Raw genomic sequence first — 18,873 nt, 5'->3', positions numbered from 1 at the left:
GGTTAAAAAAGGTTAAATAAAATTCGTACTTCATTTGTTTTAACGTGGTTCAATTGGGACACATCTAAAAATTTCACGTGACAGACAAATTTTCTCACTTTGTCCACGTATATTCACGTATGACCAATGTTCATTTGTGCCATGTGCGAAAAATGTAGGTAGGAACTGTGTGATGTGGCCTTTAAACTGTATAAACTCCACCTCCATTTGTCTCCTCTGCCTCTGAAGATGGAGCACATAAAGGAGTGATCAGAAAAAAATCTAAAGGAAGTTCAAAAGAACCGAATTTCAAATCAGCTTGAAGTACCAGTGCAATAAGAACAGGTGGAGCTTTGACCTGGACCTCAGTAAACAGTGATTCAACTGATCTGCGGCTCTGTGGAAGTTGGGTCCAGATCTGTGGAGCATAGAAGCTGAATGCAGCTTCTCCATGTTTGGTTTTAACTCTTGTGCTATCTTAGATGACCTCACCCTTCCATTGACGTGTTCTCCCTACCATGACAAAGGTGGATAAAGGTGGAAAGATTTCATGTAATCCATGGACACCAGTGAAGATCACAAATCATTGAAGAAAAAAGGTTCAGAGCACTGTCTAGTGGGTCTAGATGACCCAACTCCCAATGGTAAAGTACCTAGGATAGCTCAAGGGTTAAACAACTTTTGCAGTAGTCAAGTCTGCTAAAGACAAACATGTGAACCTGTCGTTCCAGATCCTGCTGAGACATAAGATTTTTAATCCTTGAAATATAGCAGAAATGGTCCATGACTAGGACAGTTTGGGGGAGGGGGGGTGTTCTGGTGGGTCCAATGAGACACAACTCCCCCTAGAACTGCAGAACGATGCCTGTTACAGACTTTCACTAACATGTTATATGTAACAGTGCTTGAAAGACCCACTACAATGAAGATGCTGTTTTTAATTTTTGTAGCATTTTTTTCCATGGTGGAGGACATACAGTACAGTACAGACCAAAAGTTTGGACAAGAGTTTTCTTTATTTTCATGACTATGAAAATTGTAGAGTCACACTGAAGGCATCAAAACTGTGAATTAACAACGTGGAATTATGTAGATAACAAAAAAGTGTGAAACAACTGAAAATGTGTCATACTGTAGGTTCTTCATAGTAGCCACCTTTTGCTTTGATTACTGCTTTGTACACTCTTGGCATTCTCTGGATGAACTTCTAGAGGTAGTCACCTGAAATGGTCTTCCAACAGTCTTGAAGGAGTTCCCAGAATGCTTAGCACTTGTTGGTCCTTTATCCTTCACTCTGCAGTCCAGCTCACCCCAAACCATCTGGATTGGGTTCAGGTCTGGTGACTGTTGAGGCCAGGTCATCTGGCACAGCACCCATCACTCTCCTTCCTGGTCCTGGTCAAATAGCCCTCACACAGCCTGGAGGTGTGTTTGGGGTCACTGTCCTGTTGAAAAATAAATGATGGTCCAACTAAACTCAAACCGGATGGAATAGAAGCCGCTGCAAGATGCTGTGGTAGCCATGCTGGTTCAGTATGCCTTCAATTTGGAATAAATCCCCAACAGTGTCACCATCACACCTCCTCCTCCATGCTTAACCGTGGGAACCAGGCATGTAGAGTCCATCCGTTCACCTTTTCTGCGTCACACAAAGACAAAACCAAAAATCTCACATTTGGACTCCTCAGACGAAAGTCCAGATTTCCACTGGTCTAATATCCATTCCTTGTGTTCATTAGTCCAAACAAGTCTCTTCTGCTTGTTGCCTTTCTTTAGCAGTGGTTTCCTAGCAGATATTCTACCATGAAGGCCTGATTCACACAGTCTCCTTTGAACAGTTGTTGTAGAGATGTGTCTGCTGCTAGAACTCTGTGTGCCATTGACCTGTTCTCTAATCTGAGCTGCTGTTAACCTGCCATTTCTGAGGCTGCTGACTCGGATGAACTTATCCTCTGCAGCAGAGGTGACTCTTGGTCTCCCTTTCCTGGGGCGGTTCACATGTGAACCAGTTTCTTTGTAGCGCTTGATGGTTTTTGTGACTGCACTTGGGGACACGTTCAAAGATTTGCTTGTTTCTTTTTCGCCGTGCTAAACGTTTGCCGTTTGGACCAACACGCATCTTCTAAATGTGCTTTTATTACTGTTACGATTATTTTTAAGGGCCTGCTCGCTCATAATTTTTTCAATCCGTGCGGTCAGTGCTCAGGTCCGCGGAAGCCGGAAATGCTGCAACGTACTCCTGCGGACGTCTACGTATGATTGTTTCAGCATTGTATAGTGTAAATGCAAAAATCGGTTACGGGTCACTTTTAAAAGATGATGTAAGCGGGCTGTCAAAACAGTTGGAGATAGTCAGAAAATCGGATTTGGGGATCAAGACCTGCAGTGTAAATGCAGCCTAAGAGAATGCCAAGAGAGTGCAAAGCAGTAGTAAACAAATCAAAATGTGGCTACTATGAAGAACCTACAACATGAAATATTTTCAGTTGTTTCACACTTTTTTGTTATGTACATACAGTGGTGGACAAAATTGTTGGTACCCCTCAGTTAGAGAAAGAAAGTCCACAATGCTCACTGAAATGACTTGAAATGTTCAAAGTAACAATAAATTAAAATTTATTGAAAATTAAATCATCAAAATCAGCCATTACTTTTGGGTTGTTTATTAACAGAATTATTTAAAAAAACAAACTAATGAAATAGGGCTGGACAAAAATGATGTTACCCATAACTTAATATTTTGTTGCACAACCTTTTGAGGCAATCACTGCAATTAGAGGGTTTCTGTTTTTGTCAATGAGCCTTCTGCACCTGTCCACAGGTATTTTGGCCCACTCCTCATGAGCAAACTGCTCCAGTTGTCTCAGGTTTGACGGGTGTCTTCTCCAAATGGCATGTTTCTGCTCCTTCCATTGATGTTCAATGGGATTCACATCTGGGCTCATAGAAGGCCACTTCAGAATTGTCCAACGCTTTTCTCTTAGCCATTCTTGGGGTTTTTGGCTGTGTGTTTTGGATCGTTGTCCTGTTGGAAGACCCATGACCTGCGACTGAGACCAAGCTTTCTGACACTAGGCAGCACATTTCTATCCAGAATGCTTTGACAATCTGGAGATTTCATTTGACCTTCACAACTTCAAGACACCCTGTGGCAGATGCAGCAAAGCAGCCCCAAAACAGAACTGAGCCTCCTCCATGTTTCACAGTAGGGACAGTGTTCTTTTGGTTGGATGCTTCATTTTTGAGTCTACCAACATAGAGCTGATGTGCCTTACCAAAAAGCTCCAGTTTTGTCTCATCTGTCCAAAGGACATTTTCCCAGAAGCTTTGTGGCTTGTCAACATGCATTTTTGCCAATTCCAGTCTCGTTTTATTATGATTTCCTTTCAACAGTGGTGTCCTCCTTGGTCGTCTCCCATGAAGTCCACTCTGGCTCAAACAATGACGAATGGTGCTATCTGACACTGATGTACCTTGATCTAAGAGTTCACCTTTAATGTTTTTGGAGGTTGTTCTGGGCTTTTTGGATACACTTCCAACTATCAGTCTCCTCAATTTGTCCTCAATTTTCCTCTTCCAGCCACGTCCAGGGAGGTTGGCTACTGTCCCGTGGGTCTTAAACTTCTGAATAATATGTGCCACTGTCTTCACAGGAACTTCAAGCTGCTTAGAGATGGTTTTATAGCCTTTATCTTTACGATGTTTGTCTATAATTTTGTTTCTAATGTCCTGGGACAACTCTCTCTTTCGCTTTCTGTTGTCCATGTTCAGTGTGGTTCACACTTTTTCACCAAACAGCAACGTGACTATTTGTCTCCCAGCTGTGATGTCAATTAAAGGACATACCTGAGTCCATCATGACCCCCTGGGCAATTAGTTCTCAGTCTTTTATGGAGGTCCCATCATTTTTGTCCAGCCCTATTTCATTTGTTTTTTTTTATTTTTTTAATAATTCTGTTAATCAACAACTCAAAAGTAATGGCTGATTTTGATCATTTAATTTTCAATAAATTTTAATTTATTGTTACTTTTGAACGTTTCAAGTCATTTCAGTGAGCATTGTGGACTTTCTTTCTTTAACTGAGGGGTACCAACAATTTTGTCCACCACTATATACTTCCACGTGTGTTAATTCACAGTTTTGATGCTTTCAGTGTGACTTTACAATTCTCCTAGTCATGAAAATAAAGAAAGCTCTTTGAATGAGAAGGTGTGTCCAAACTATTGGTCTGTACTATATCGCTTTCCTTTGACGCTGCTGTCGAGGTCTGTGGCCTCTCAGCACGTTGTCACTGTAACGTGACAATGCTGCGCACGATGTAACAAATAGTCTGCTTTTAGTGGAAAAAAAATCTGAACAGAAAAAATAACAAGAATAAAGCACTAAAAACTGATTGAATGTTTATTTCTTTAGTAAGTGACCATGGTACAGGCGGGATGATGGCCGTTGAAGTGTGCATTATCAGAAATTAACGCAGCTCGAGGACGCAACCGTCCGACACAAAGCTTCCATGGCGTGCGATAATTTATGATAATGTACACTTCGTCTGCCATTCACGTAATAGCTGTAAGGGATGTACCATCAGCAAAAGAACGGAAATTTATCGTGTCCTGTCTTTCTAATGTTACCTAATGCAAGCATGTGAAAACCAAACACATGGCTCTTTGCTACACCATGACTACTGTGTGAGGAAGTAAATTTAAAAAGAATTTGTTTTTGCAGTCGTTGCTTTATTCATTAGGCGGATTTATTGCCATGGAGGTAAAGCGATCGACCTCTGATCCTAGGTTTACATGTACGGTATTGTATGCTTGTAAAAGTAGCCTCAGGGTTTACGAAATCTGAACGTGACTCAAATGCTTTCCCACCATCTTCTTTATTTCTTCTTCTTCATAACGTAACGTACAGAACTCACATAACAAGAAAAGAAAACACAAAAACAGTGCAAAACATTTCACTTCCACAATCAATCCTTCCAGACTCGTTTAGCTGGGGATTGATACCCTTGCAGAATTGCAAAGCGCCTTCTAGTGTCGTGGTGCAGCAATTGAATACAACATATATTTTCCCCTTTGTTTAGGCTTAACAGACCAGTAATGGAAACACTGAAACTTTCAAACAACTATAAGTATAACAGAAATCTGCAATAAGTAATATTTCTTCTCATCCCCCCCCTCCTTTTTCACATTAATCATGAGTCATGACCAATGTTCATAATCTTTAAGCCACGCAGGCTTCTGTCTGACCCTTGTGGGTTGGGCATCCTGTCATCCAGTGGTGGTGTGACCTCTGGCTCAGGTATTGCATCCGCAGCGCCTGTGGCCGTGTCTTGTACACTCTTTGGAACCAGAGACAGGTGAGAAGCATTCCACGTGCCTTCATCCTCCAGCACAGACGAACTTTCACCTGCTTTCTTCATCACTCTGGCTGGGGTGTGAAACTTTGACAGTCCTCTTTTTTTACATGAAAGGGCTTTCTCACTCTGATCAGGCTTCCTGCTCTGATTTGTGGCACCCGTGTAGCCACGGGTACGTAGCTGTTTCTCTGATAGCAGTGGAGACGTTCTTGGCGGACCGATGTCAACTTTTTTGCGCATCTTCCTGTTGAACATGAGTTCATACGGTGACACTCTTGTGGTGCTGTGTGGAGTAACACAACAGGTGAGCAGGAGGTTCTGTAGGAAAGGTTTCCATTGCTTCCTCTCCTGCTCTGCTGTAAGGAGGGTTTTTTAAGAACACGGTTTCATTACTCCATTTATTTGAGGATAATATAGAGACACCTTCCTGTGCTTGATGTCTCTCACTGCTAGGAAGTCTGCAAACTCAGTGGAGGTAAATTGTGTCTTATTGTCACTAATCAGTTCTGTAAGGTTACCAAACCTGGAAAATATTGGGCGTTGGGCTCTTCCGGCGCGGCGGGGGGGCTGCTTTCCTGGCTGGGCTGGGGCGGCGCTCTCTTTCCCTCCGCGCCTCCCTGCTCTCTGGCTCTGGGGGCCTCGCGGCGGTCCTGCTGGCCCTGGCCTGGGTGGCGGTCTTGGTCGCCCGGGGGGCGGTTGTTCCCTGCCTGTTCCCGTGTGGCGTTGGGGGAATTCCGGCTGCCGCTGCTGCTGCGGCGGGGGTCTGGGTGTGGGGGTGGCTGGGCGCTCCTCCTCCTTCTTTTAACATTCCACCATCCATTTTAGAAGAACATAAACACTCACCTGAGCACAGGTGTTAGCTCACCTTTGCACTAATAGTTTGCATGATTGAATGAATGAAAGATTTCACACTAGTTGGTTTTAAGGCATAAGTATGCGTTCGTGAACACTATCTGTTTTGTGTACATGTTGACATGTGGACATTTTTGCAGCTAGCAGGTGTGTTGATAATATTTGAGTGTGTGTGTGAACAGGCCCCGCCCTTTTTGTACTACATTTGAACCTTACCGTAATGATAAACAACCAGTAAACCTGTCTGCTCTATGCTGCTTCATGGTCTTACCCCCTTTCCCCTCCTATTATCACCCTCCTACCCCCCCCCCCTCTCTAACGTCCCTCTCTCTTTTTCCCCTCTTTCCTTTTCCGTCCGGTCCAACACCAAAGATTTTCAAACATGATTGAAATTAATAAAGTTTGGCCTCAATTACAAAAGGGGTTTATTCAGACATACCTTTGGTTTGTCTGAAGATTAATAACCCCTCTTGTTAAAGTAAAATATGTCCAACACAAGAGGCCCTCAGCTCTCATCTGTTTGCCTAGCTGTTGGACAGGACAAGTTTGAAAAAAAAAAAAAAAAACAACCTGGAAAATATTGTAGACAGGAATGTGGTGATTGCAATGGTTGTGATAGAAGGAGAGAACACAACCTCTGGTCATTTGGTGTAGTAGTCGATCAGTGTTATTGCATAGCGGCAGTCCCCAGATGCAGAGTCAAATGGACCAACAATGTCAATCCCTACTCTCTGCCATGAACCATCTGGAAATGGAATTGGCTGAGCCAGTGCAGAATGTATTTTGGATATTTCATCATTCAGCTGGCATGTCACACATGCTTTTATGATCTCCTTCACACACATGTCCAAACAGCCTCAGCTGGGGAAAAAAACACTGTTGCCAAAGTGAAGAAAGCCCAGCAGAGGCTGTACTTCATCAGGCTGCTGAAGAAGGCCGGTCTCAAGCGCCGGACCCTCACCCAAGCCTACAGGGGGCTTGTGGAAAGCATCCTCACAAGCGGACTAACAGCCTGGTTCGGTAACACCACCTTAAAAGAGAAGAAGATGCTGCAGAGGGTCATTAATACAGCTGGAAAAATTATAGGTTGCAACCTTCCATCCATGGACACCATCTACAAACAGCGCTGCAGGAGGAGAGTGACTAAGATCATCAGAGACAGACACCACCCTGCTCATGGACTGATCCAATGCGTGGACTCAGGCCACAACCTCAGGCGTCGCAGGCCTGAAAGCATCCACGCACACACCACACACTTCCACAACAGCTTCTTCCCAACAGCAATAAGAATGCTGGCAAAGGACATCAGAGAGGGAAGACTGGACTAAATTACTAAGTGCAATAAACAATAATATGTGCAATAATTCTATGTGCAATAATGCTTCTGTACAGATTGGGTCTCTGCAATATTCATTATCATATTTTACTGATATTTATATTTTTATACACCATGTAAATTTGTTGTCTAATTTTGACTTTTAACTTTATTCTATTTATTTTTATTTTCTTTATTATTTCTTCTTCAAATTTTTCTTTTGTCCTTTTTTTTTAACTTATCCTGACATGAGAGATGCCAAAGAAAAATTCCGATGTACCGCTTGTGCAAACGGCAATAAAACTTGAATCTTGAAAACATGGCCACCACTACAGGTCTCGCAGCCTCTTCTTGGTGCAGACGATGCCCTGGTGGGCTTCATGTGCCAGATTAACAATCTGCTTTCTCACTGCTACAGGAACTAGCCGGCGGTAAGAGCCCCTGTATACTATTACCTCTTCCACTGACAGTTCATGTCTAACAGCAAAGTAAGCTTGGAGCATGGCAGGTAAAGATTGTGCTGTTTTAGGCCATCCTTGCTTCATCTGCTCTCTTACGGCGGTCAGTTCTGGACACACCTGACACGCTGCAGTCAAGTCTATAACTGTGAAGGCTTTCAGTTCTGTATCCAGGAGAGCCACCAGCTCAGGCTCCATCACTGGCTCTGAATTCTGGACTGAAAGAAGAGACAATCTGGAGAGACAGTCAGCAGCATAATTTTGCTCACCAGCTTGATATTCTACATAATATGTGAAACACAAAAGTCTAGCTGACCATCGTGCAATGCGGATCCCCGCCCTTCCCAGTCCTTTTGTAGCCAGGAGGGTGGTCAGGGCTTGGTGAATCTGGTATGTAAAGTGAATCTAGTCCCCCACATTTCAACTGCCCAAACCCAGGTCAATGCCGCTTTCTCTACAATAGAGTAATTCCTTTCAGCGGGAGTGAGAAAAGCAACTGTGCGCTCTGTCTTGTCAGGATGGACTTGTGTTAGTATAGCTCCCAGTCCATGATGTGAAGCATCTGTGGACACAATAGTTTGGAGGCTGGGCTCAAAAACTGCTAATGCAAAACTGTGGATTATGCAAGTCTTCACTGCTTCAAAACTAGCCTGTGCTTCTGAAGTCCACTTGAATGTGTCAGTGTGCAGGTTTGCTCTCATGGGCTCCACCAAGGATGCATCATTTTTCACAAACTTTGCATACCACGCAGTAAGTCCCAGGAATGAGCGTAGGGTAGTGGAAATAGTAAGACACATACCATTTACTATTTCTGGAATACAACTGAGAATCTGCAAAGACATCTGTTGTTGTCTTTTTACTTAAAAAAAAATTATTTCATGCATGGTGTTGAAAGTGAGTACAGAACATACATGTCTTTAAGATCATGCAAGGATCAAATCTAAAGTGGATCTGTCAAATCAACTGGAGTTTACTCTGTCCAACACTAAAAATGGGTGAATGTGTAAAGTAAACCATAGTGAGGTAGATTCCACTCTCTTAGAGGTGAATGAGTGTCTTCGTGTGACCCTGCAATGGACCAGTGAACTGTCCAGGAGGTAGCCGCATTCAGAAGGTCATTTAACTGGAGGGCTGTACGGTGGTGCAGTGGTCAGCACTCTTGTCTCACAGTGAGAAGGGCCTGGTTTAAATCCTAACTGGGACCTTTGCTGTTCTGCCTGTGCATGTGAGGGTTTTCTCCAGAGACACAGTCCAAACCTATACTTTATAGGTTAATTGATTTCTCTAGTGTCCCTCGGTGTGAACATATGCCCTGCAACAGACTGATGACGTGTCCAGATGTTCTCCACCTTCACTCAACAGTAGCTGGAACAGGCTCCAGTAACCCCATGACCCTGGCAGGCTCGGAAAATGGATGGATGTTTAGATGAACCAAACTCCCATCAACATGCCCATTCCACCTCAGGCTTTATTTTTCTGTTCACATTCTAAACAGTGACACCAGAGTGTGTAGGTTAATGGGTTAGACTTAAAGTATTTTATGCTGCTGTTGTCTAGTATTGAAGCTCATGATCTGTACCATCTTTACACAAACTCTGGAGAAAAGGTTTTGCAAACATGTTCGTAAACCAAACATGTTCTTAAACTGCAAAAGTGAACAGAAACGATGTAATTCACACATTTGAAGCGATGATGTGTATTTTTAATTGACCTTTAAACAGAACCTAATACCATCCTGGAACAGGATGCTGACTGATCTGTGGCCTGTTTGTGGCCGTAGACACACAGCTCTGTGAAATTACAGTTCAGCGAAAGATATGGAAACTTTTCTCCTTGCTCTGTGGAAGAGTTTCAACACAGACGCTCATTTATCAAAGCAAATAAACACAACTTAAACAGGAACCAGTCTGAAATGTTTTCATCATTTCCTCCAACTTCTGTTCTTTCTGCAGGTTGGAGGTCTGTCACTTCAGCTTGCTTCTCTTAGAGCTCTGTTTACGTCAAAACTCACATCAAGCACAACTGATGACGGGCTGAATACAACCTCTTCTCTTTTAAAATAAGTCAAGGTGTTGTTGAACTCCATCCCCACCATCACACTGCCACTTCCATGCCCAAATGAAGACATGAAACAGGCAGATGAAATCATTTAACATTAAAATGTGACACAGCCTAAACTAAGAATCAGAAAAAATACTGACTGCCATCCTGACTGCTGTTGTTCATTAACAGCAGGGGTGCAACCATTGATTTTAACAATTTGATTCATATAATAATAATAATAATAATAATAATAATAATAATAATAATAATAATAATAATAATAATAATAATAATAAACTTTATTTGTATAGCACCTTTCAAGATAAAAATCACAAAGTGCTTCACAGTAAAAAACAGTAAAACACAGAACAGCTGTTTTTTAAAAGAGAACACTGAGTCTGCATATCTGAGGCTGAGAGGAGGGGAGTTCCAGAGTGATGGAGCCACTGCTGCAAAGGCTCTGTCACCTTTAGATTTTAACCGGGTTCTCTTAACAACCAGCATACCCTGGTCACATGACCTCAGGGGACCTGCTGGGAGTGTACGGCTGCACAAGGTCTTTTATGTAGACCGGTGCTTGGTTATTAAGAGCTGTGTATCTTAAAACCAGGGTTTTAAAATGCACTCGGAAACGGATGGGGAGCCAGTGCAGCTGGATTAACAACAGGGTGACGTGTGAAAACTTAAATAAATTAGTTAAAAGCCTTCCAGCAGCGTTCTGGACAACCTGGAGCCATTCTAGAGATTTTTTGCTTAAACATGTGAAGATGGAGTTACAGTAATCTAGACAAGAAGAAAGCGTGGATGAGCATCTCCATCTCAGAACGCGACACAATGGAACTCAGTTTTGCAATGTTTTTTAGTTGATAAAAACAAGAACAAACAAGTAACCTGCCCATCAGAGTCAAGTGATAAAACTGGGTTGAGTGTCACCACGATGTTCCTGACAGATGGCTTGATAAAGGAAGCAAGTGGACCGAACCACTGGGTTGTCTGGGGGAAGCAACTGTCTGGAGCACAGACTAGAACCTCAGTTTTGGCTTCATTTAGTCAGAGAAAGTTTTTATTCAATTAACTCTTGACTGAATCCAGATGCCTGTGTAAAATCCATATTTTAAAAACATCCTGGAGTTTAAAAGACAGATAAAGCTGAATATCATCAGCATAAAGTGATAATAAATATCATTAAAAGAACTTAAAATTTGCTGCAAAGGCAGCAGATATAAAATGAACAATAAATGTCCCAAAACTGAGCCTTGTGGAACTCCGGAAGTGAGGGATGCAGAAGAGGACTTAAACTTGGAAAAAACAACAGAAATAGATCTACCAGTCAAGAGGAAAATCAGTTTAAAGCGGATCCAGAAACCCCAACCAAGCTTTTTAGCCTGTCCAAGAGGACAATTTGATTCATATCATAATTTGTGGTTGCCTATTCGATTCATAGTCGACATTGGTTCATTTTGAACACTCCCATTCACTGACCTAAAATGGATCCAAGACATCTTTAGCTAAAACTTTCACCAGTGTGTCTCAGAAAGAAATACCTGGTACTGAACAGTGCAGGTGAAGTTTTCCAGATGCCTTGGAATTAAATATGTGTCCAAACAATCAAGTAAACTAAAATGAATGTCAAATCCATTCACATGTTAGTTTCCTAAAGTTCAGCCCACTGTTGTTTTTCCACATCCAAAGAATCCAAAGGGAACATTCTTAGAACATTCTAGACACTGTACGGCAGCACATGGTTGTTGTTTTTTTTGTACCTTACGTAAGGGTTAATGGCCGACGAAGTGTGCGTTATTACTTGATGCGCATCGCGCCGCATCACGTAACATATAATCCGCGTCGCGCAGCACCAACGCTGCAGTCAAGATTCGGCGATATATATATGCTGATCTTTCCGATGGGTTAAATAAAGCATCAGTTCAGAGAGAAAGTTCACCTCTTACCGCTTGTTTTTGTCCAGATGATTAAGCTAAAGGTTGTTTTAAAGAAGCCGGCGCAGTGATACAGAACATTTATGCTAGGTGACCGGAACTACTTTTTTCACCGTGCGGTTATCAGGTTTTAATGCACACCCAGCAGCCAATCAGAATCGAGTATTCAACCGTACCATGTGATAAACCTTACTTAACGCACGCCGTGGAAGCCTGAACCATCCGATGCGAAGCTTCCGCAAAGTGCGTTAAAAAGTAATAACGCACACTTCGAAGGCCATTAACCCGCTTACACTATGGTCACTTACAAAAGCAATACATATTACCAATTTTTAGTCCTTAATTCTTGTTTTTTTCTGATTTGGATGGCTATTCTCATAAACTCTGTTTCAATCCAAATGGTATTTTCCAATATTGATATAATTGGTTTATTTAATTTTGAAACGATTAGACTGAACAATAAACAACTTGCCTTCAACAGATTGATCTGGTTGGATTGTAGGTATATAATTTAATTTAATGGATTAGGTCGATTCATCGTTACACCCCTAATGGTCAGATGAACATTTTCCAGCTTTGCTGACTTCAACTAAAAGAGTTATAGGAGGACAGGCTTATGATCTCTTTGGAAGAGTGTGTAAACGTTTTCTTGATCTATTTTTAGATGAATGCTTGAAATGTTTCTGAGGTTCTGCTTTCATGATAAAGGTTTGCTTTGCGAGCTGAAGTTAGGCAGTTCCGAGCATAGGTCACCGCCTCTTTTGCATACGGGGAATGTTTCATTTTCCTATCTGAACTCCCAGAATGCACCTCTCCAGCCCACACCCGTGTCTGTGAGTCATCAAACAGGAGGTAATTAAAAATCCACCTGCCTAATCTCCTTCCTCCTCCTCCTCCACCTCTTCATCGTTGTTGCAGAGCTGCTGGTTGAGGAAGCTGGTCATGCCTGACAGAGGAAGCAGATGATGCTTTTCCTGCGTAACAAACGCACTCAAAGCAGCAACTGACAGGAAGAGAGCCCGAGCCCCCATCTGTCAGGTCAAACCACATAAAAACCTAAAATATCTCTGACTGCTTTACATATCTAACCTGGCTAATGTTTCTGCTCGGCTGAAGCTGCATCTGTCTCCTGAGAGGCGGAGGGCGGGTACATCAGGCCTAAACTGGCAAACGCTCGTCTTTATGGCCACGTTTATTCAGCAAGTGTCACCAGTACTGACCGTCAGGCCCTGAGGATGTCAGAAAGCTGGTTCTCTGGTTGTCTGTACGCCTGAGGCTGGAGAACCCAGAGGATGAGAACGAGGCAGGAACTCTGTCAGAGCCGCTGAGGAGGAACGCGGCCAAAGTGAACACTAAGACCAGACAAATGCTCTGTGGACCACAGACTAAAGCTCACGATGAACTGAAAGTTAATGAAAACGACTTGTGTTCCACAAACTTGAGGCGCTCACTTTTCAGCAGTGTCACGAGCACGTGCACATGTGTACACACATGCACACACACATGCACGGACCGGTCCAGCCTTTAGCTAACCCACAGTTACGTCTTGTTGCATTTTTTCTGTGCTGCCTCTCATCAGCGGTCGTGCTGCAGGGAGTGGGTGCAGCGTTGTTCCGCTCTTACCGGGTGGGGGTGAAGACAAGAAACCCCCCCCCCCCCCCCCCAAACTGCACAGTCACTTCCTCAGAAGAGGGAGGAAGGAAGAGAGCAAGAGAGCAGGGCAAAAAAGAAGCAGAGAGACACTGAAGAAGTGCAGAGAGAGAGAGAAGAGGAAGCCATTTTGGTTGCAGGGTGTCATGTCTGCTGCTCTGGGCCTTCTTCTCTCCAGCTTCTTGGCTCTCAAAGGTTTGGACAGCAGAGGCTAATCAGAGACTGAGCTGAAGTTTGAGAGAGTCTTTAGCAGAGGCTTGTCAGGAGGAAGTGGCGAAGGCCCGAGTCTGTCGAAGCGGTGCACGCTGGGCAGCGAGGAACCTCGGCTTCGTCTCACTGGTGTGTGAAAGTGGTTTGACATCTGCCAGACAGACTTTGAGTTTGGAACACAAGGGAGCTGCGAGGAGGCTGCAGGATGAGCTCGGAACGTCCATCCAGGTTGGAGGTGATGGGCTGGGGCCCCCAGCAGCTGGCAGACTACCTGAAGAGGGTAAGGCTGCTTTCTAATTAACTCCCGCCGTTCTTTTACTTCCCTTCACATCGATCTACTTCCACCACAAGCCTCGTCTGTTTGTGAGAAAGGTCAGGTGTTGACGGCAGAGCTGGAACATCAGCCAAAAACCACAGTGGGACCACAGGCTCTGTGTGCTTCCAGATAACAAAACCTTCATGCAGACTTCCAGGATCTTTTCCCAAAAGAAGCGTGATCGTTGCTGCCGGATGCTGTTCCCTCAAAGGCATATGAACTCGAATAAACTCATAGAGGGACTAAAATCCTTAATACTTAACGCTAAATGAGCTCAAGGTGTTGAACACAGCAAAATGTTGACAGGAGCGTATTCAAACAAAAACATGGGAGAAAATACTGCAAAATACATGTTTAAAATCAATTAATAATGACTAAAACGAGATCAAAATGTGCTGAAGAAGGCTAAATAAAGGTGGACATAATGTAGATCAAGTAAAAGTGACCGTGGTTAATAATTTTGCAAAGGTAAAAACTCAACTAAACAAACTATGGAGCTCATGAAAAAAAACAAAAGGAAAATTTCAAAAATACAGTTAGTTGAAGTGCCCAGTTTTTATCGTTATTAAGAATCACTTTGTGACTAAAGGTTTGCTGAAATTCTCACAAACATGCAAAGTTATTGAAGGATTTGATTTTCTATGAGCCCCAGACAGATTCAAGTGTGTAAAAGCACAAAAGTAGGAAAACCAAAAGTGAAAGTGGTATAAAGTTTGAGACTAGAAGTCCAAATGCTGAGACTCTACTTTAGGATTCTCCTGAAGAGGCTGAATGTTCCTCGGAGAGCAAACATGCTTTCATGCACACGGCAGGAGGAACAAAGTGCAGCTCTGTGTGGATTTGTAAACTTTCACACAGGTTAAGAGCTGATATGAAAATGTGCTTGTTGTTACACAAACGTCCACATGATCCACCCTGTCAGTCTGCAAAATACTGCAACTTGGTTTAGAAATGAAAACATTTTACACCAAATTACCTGAAGTCAAGGGGAAAACGAAAACAGCATTTGGGACGGGAAAAAGAATCTTCAGACTTTAATTTTCAATCGTTCTAGTCTAAACCTTACAGCGGTCCACTGGTTACAGACCAGTTTCATCTCAGACAACATTTTCACAGACCCGTCCAAACGGGACTGAAGTCGGCGTTTCGGTTTCTAAAAAAATCTTTTTTAAATTAAATTGTTTCTACAGGAAATTTAGTTTTAAGATCTCATTTGATATTGTAGATATTTTACAGAAGATGAAGCTTCAATGACACAAAGTTGTTGATTTGTAAAAAACATTTCGGTTTTATATAAAATGTAATAAAAGCAGCATGACAGGGTTTTTTTGCATCATTTTAACTCTGAGAAATCCATCCAATCAATTTCATTGCATAAAGATTTTTCCTATTTTGTTTCTAAATAAATGTTGATTTACTGTGTATTTCACTTCAGAGGAGTATTTTCTGTGCTAAAGTTTCTTAACTTGGGTCTGCCAAGTTTAACTTAGCTGTAGGAAAATTCTTAAATGTCCTTTTTACAAGTTTCCATAAATCAATTTTGTTGAATCCATTATTTCTATAAAACATTTCAGCCAGTTTAAACTTAGACTTTGAGTAGGACCCATTGAAATGTAGATTTTCCCTGTGACGTCAAAGTGGACGACAACTTTAACTAATTTAAAGTGTGACGGGAAAAAAAACAAAATAAATAATTCAACTTTTTAAAATATAATACTGAATCCACCGTGTTTGAAACGTTATTATCAGCGTACGTGAAACATCTGAGTCGGTCATCATGTAATGTTTGGTACGTGAGAACAAGAAATGTCAGAATAAATCCATGTTCTGAAGAAGACTCCTGGTTTGGTCTTTGAATAGCAAATTTATTTTTCTTTGTAGATGAAAGCTCTTCATTCATTTCCTCAATGGTTCCTTCCCAAAATGGCTTGTTTTTGTTAGCTTTCTTAGCTTTTAATGTAGCGGTCGGAGCAGCTGCGTTAAGAATGCAGCAGATGGATTTAAGACATGTTAAAGGCGAACGGCTTGACACGCATTAGGAAATAATGCGTAATAATATATTACGCCCCTTTTTGGGTAATTGTTATGGCCACCAGATTTAAATGAATTAAAACAACAAATGAATTGTCTCCATAAAAATATAACAAATGTATTTACAAATTAATGAATAAGAAATACCAATAACTAAAAGTGAAGCAAAAAGACTTCAGGGTGAACCAAGGCCAAAATAACAAACAAAGCTCCACCTCACTGAAATCCGTTTTCTTACCTGAACCAAAAGAAAATGGAAAACAAAGACAGACACTAACCTGCCTGGACTGACATAGACTGGGAAAAAACGTACTAATGAAAATGGCAGGTCACCCCTACAGCTTCACCTAAAACATAACTACAGACAAAAGACTAAACAGAGTGGGCCCGGACACAAAACTACAAAGAATTACAACGTGCAACACAAACTAAAACAAATGGAGAACTGGGGAGAGAGAGAGGCAGACGGTGCTTCACCTGTCGTCTTCCTCACCTGCCGTCATGAGAGGTGAAGCCCACTGATAAAAACATAAAATATTTGTTCACTAACTGGTTCCATAAACGCAATTTATGTTTGATTCTAAATATTCTAATCATTTTAATTCTAAAAATCTCTTTATTTTGTGTATTTCTAGATTCATTTCAGCGCAGGCCGAGAGTTCTGCTGCTGGGCAGATTACGCCTGGATGAAGTCGGGTTGATCCTTTAGTTTACTCAGAAAACGCTAATAAAGTAAAGCGTATTAATATTGTTTACATTCCAGACATTTTGATTCCATGTCCTCCCTTTCTATGGTCATATATTTCAGTTCAAATCTGATGCGAAGCTGTGCTGAAAAGACAGAATGAGGCAGAAAAACAACAGAGCTGTTTGCGAATATTAGTCTAAACAATAGATTATTTGTTTTATGAATGCATTTATACGTTTTGGGAGGATTTTTACTGTTGGTGTTGCACAAAATTCCTTTTAATACACAATTGAAAAAAGAAAAAGTACTTTTTGGAATCATCTCAGGTGACATTTAATTTAGTTCTTAATGTTTTATTTAATAATTGTAAATTTTATATCAACAGAACCGGTTTTCAAAAATCAAATCCCTCTCTATTACGTTTCACAAGAACTTTTGCCTTTTTTTTAAACATAACCTAAATTCATGAAAAGTAAAAATACAAGTACAATTTCCACTTTAGTTCATGATAGGCTAATAAGTTCAACTAGAACTCCTATAGAGTTTAATTATTTGTTTTTTCTCTTTCCTTTTTTATTTTTCTTAATATTTGAGCAAATGATTGTTAGTAAAGGTCAATAGAAGTCCATTATTTCCTGTTTGTCTCTGACTGCAAACAAGGTGGATGTAATATCATTAAAAACGATAAGAAATTAGGAAGTAATAAATAACGAATAATTAATTACTGCTAATTAATCACCGATCAATGTTTTAGGTGTTTTTTTTGTTGGTCTTAGATCAGTTTTAGGCTGGAAAACCACGACTCTATCTGGCAACACCGGCAGAGATTAAATGATGATTCAAAGCAATTTTTAAAAAAGTGGTCAAATGAAGCAGAATGAACAGAGGGGCTGTGAAAACACGAAAAGGCAAAGAGAAAGCAAGACAATTGTTGCCAAACTTCCAACAGTTCTGGAAAAACAAGAACAAAAATGTTCTTTTCTTTTGCTTCTTTAGTAAAATCTGACAAATCAAAGGGAAAATAGAAAATAGAAAATCTTCATTTGTTCTTTCTAGGACGGAAGGGATTAACAAATTAGTGCATTTAATAATGAAAGTGTCAATTTACACGTAATTTTATAAATACATGCGGCCAGTGCTGAACCTTTTCTTGGCCGCACAGACCCAGAGGAAGGGTTAAGGTTAGGACTCTGGGTTACGGTTACGATGGGTTAAACCACCGAGTGGTTCCTGAGTGCGGCTGTTCCTGCAGCTCACCTCCTCCAGGCGATGGATCAAATGTGGAAAACACATTTCACACAGCTAGGAGTGTGAAAGCTAAAGGGACTTTAAGTTCAACTTTAAATACGTACAACCAACAACAACAAAATCCAGACATGGACACACTTAAAATACTTGCGGGCAACGCAGCAACGCGCATCTTGGTTGCATGTATTACATGTTGTCAACATGATTTTCCATCACTTTTTGTGCTGGTTGCATGTAAATACATGTGAGCAGCCTTTAATAAATGTCATGTTTTTCCAAGTATAAATAATGTGTAAATCTGGTTTCAGTTTTTAAAGTCTTATCGAACCTTTTGATTCTTAACATTGGACCAGTAAAGAAGTTATTTGACACTTTACCCTAAAAGTAAGGATAAAAAAAATAATACTAATACAACCGCTGCAGAGGACCCCATGTTACCTGAGAGTAGTTCTCTCTCTGTCTTCTCAAAAATATTTTCCAGTAATCTGTAATCATCTGCTGCTCATTGAAACCACCACACGTCTACATTTTGACCTCCAGTTACAAGTTAGACCACAGCAATCTCACTGATCTTAAACACAACTCTGAGTGCGTTTCAGTCTGCTGAGTCTGAAATGTATCTCCACGGGACATCTAATACAACTTGCAGTTGCCCAAAGCGTTCAATTGTTTATTGTCTTCCTTCGAGTCTTTGGGCTTTGAAGAAAGTGGAAAAACGCTAAAAAGATAAACACCAATCACTAATAATTCAGTTAAATTATAAAACACAAGTTTAAATCTCAGCTCGTT

General features: G+C 41.4%; 1 protein-coding gene across 1 annotated transcript in view; it reads left to right on the top strand.

Moving 5' to 3' along the window:
* Positions 1 to 13,644: 13,644 nt before the first annotated feature.
* Positions 13,645 to 18,873, top strand: part of lcp2 (lymphocyte cytosolic protein 2) — a 31,359-nt gene continuing 26,130 nt past the window's right edge. Inside the window, exon 1 of the mRNA XM_023962603.1 lies at positions 13,645 to 14,081. Coding sequence (XP_023818371.1) covers positions 14,007 to 14,081 — 75 coding nt within the window. The 5' untranslated portion in view covers positions 13,645 to 14,006. The remainder of the gene's footprint in view (positions 14,082 to 18,873) is intronic.

This window comes from Oryzias latipes, chromosome 14 (genome assembly GCF_002234675.1).
Source record: "Oryzias latipes chromosome 14, ASM223467v1".
Classification (NCBI taxonomy): Eukaryota; Metazoa; Chordata; class Actinopteri; order Beloniformes; family Adrianichthyidae; genus Oryzias; species Oryzias latipes.
This window is presented reverse-complemented; position numbering and strand designations above follow the sequence as displayed.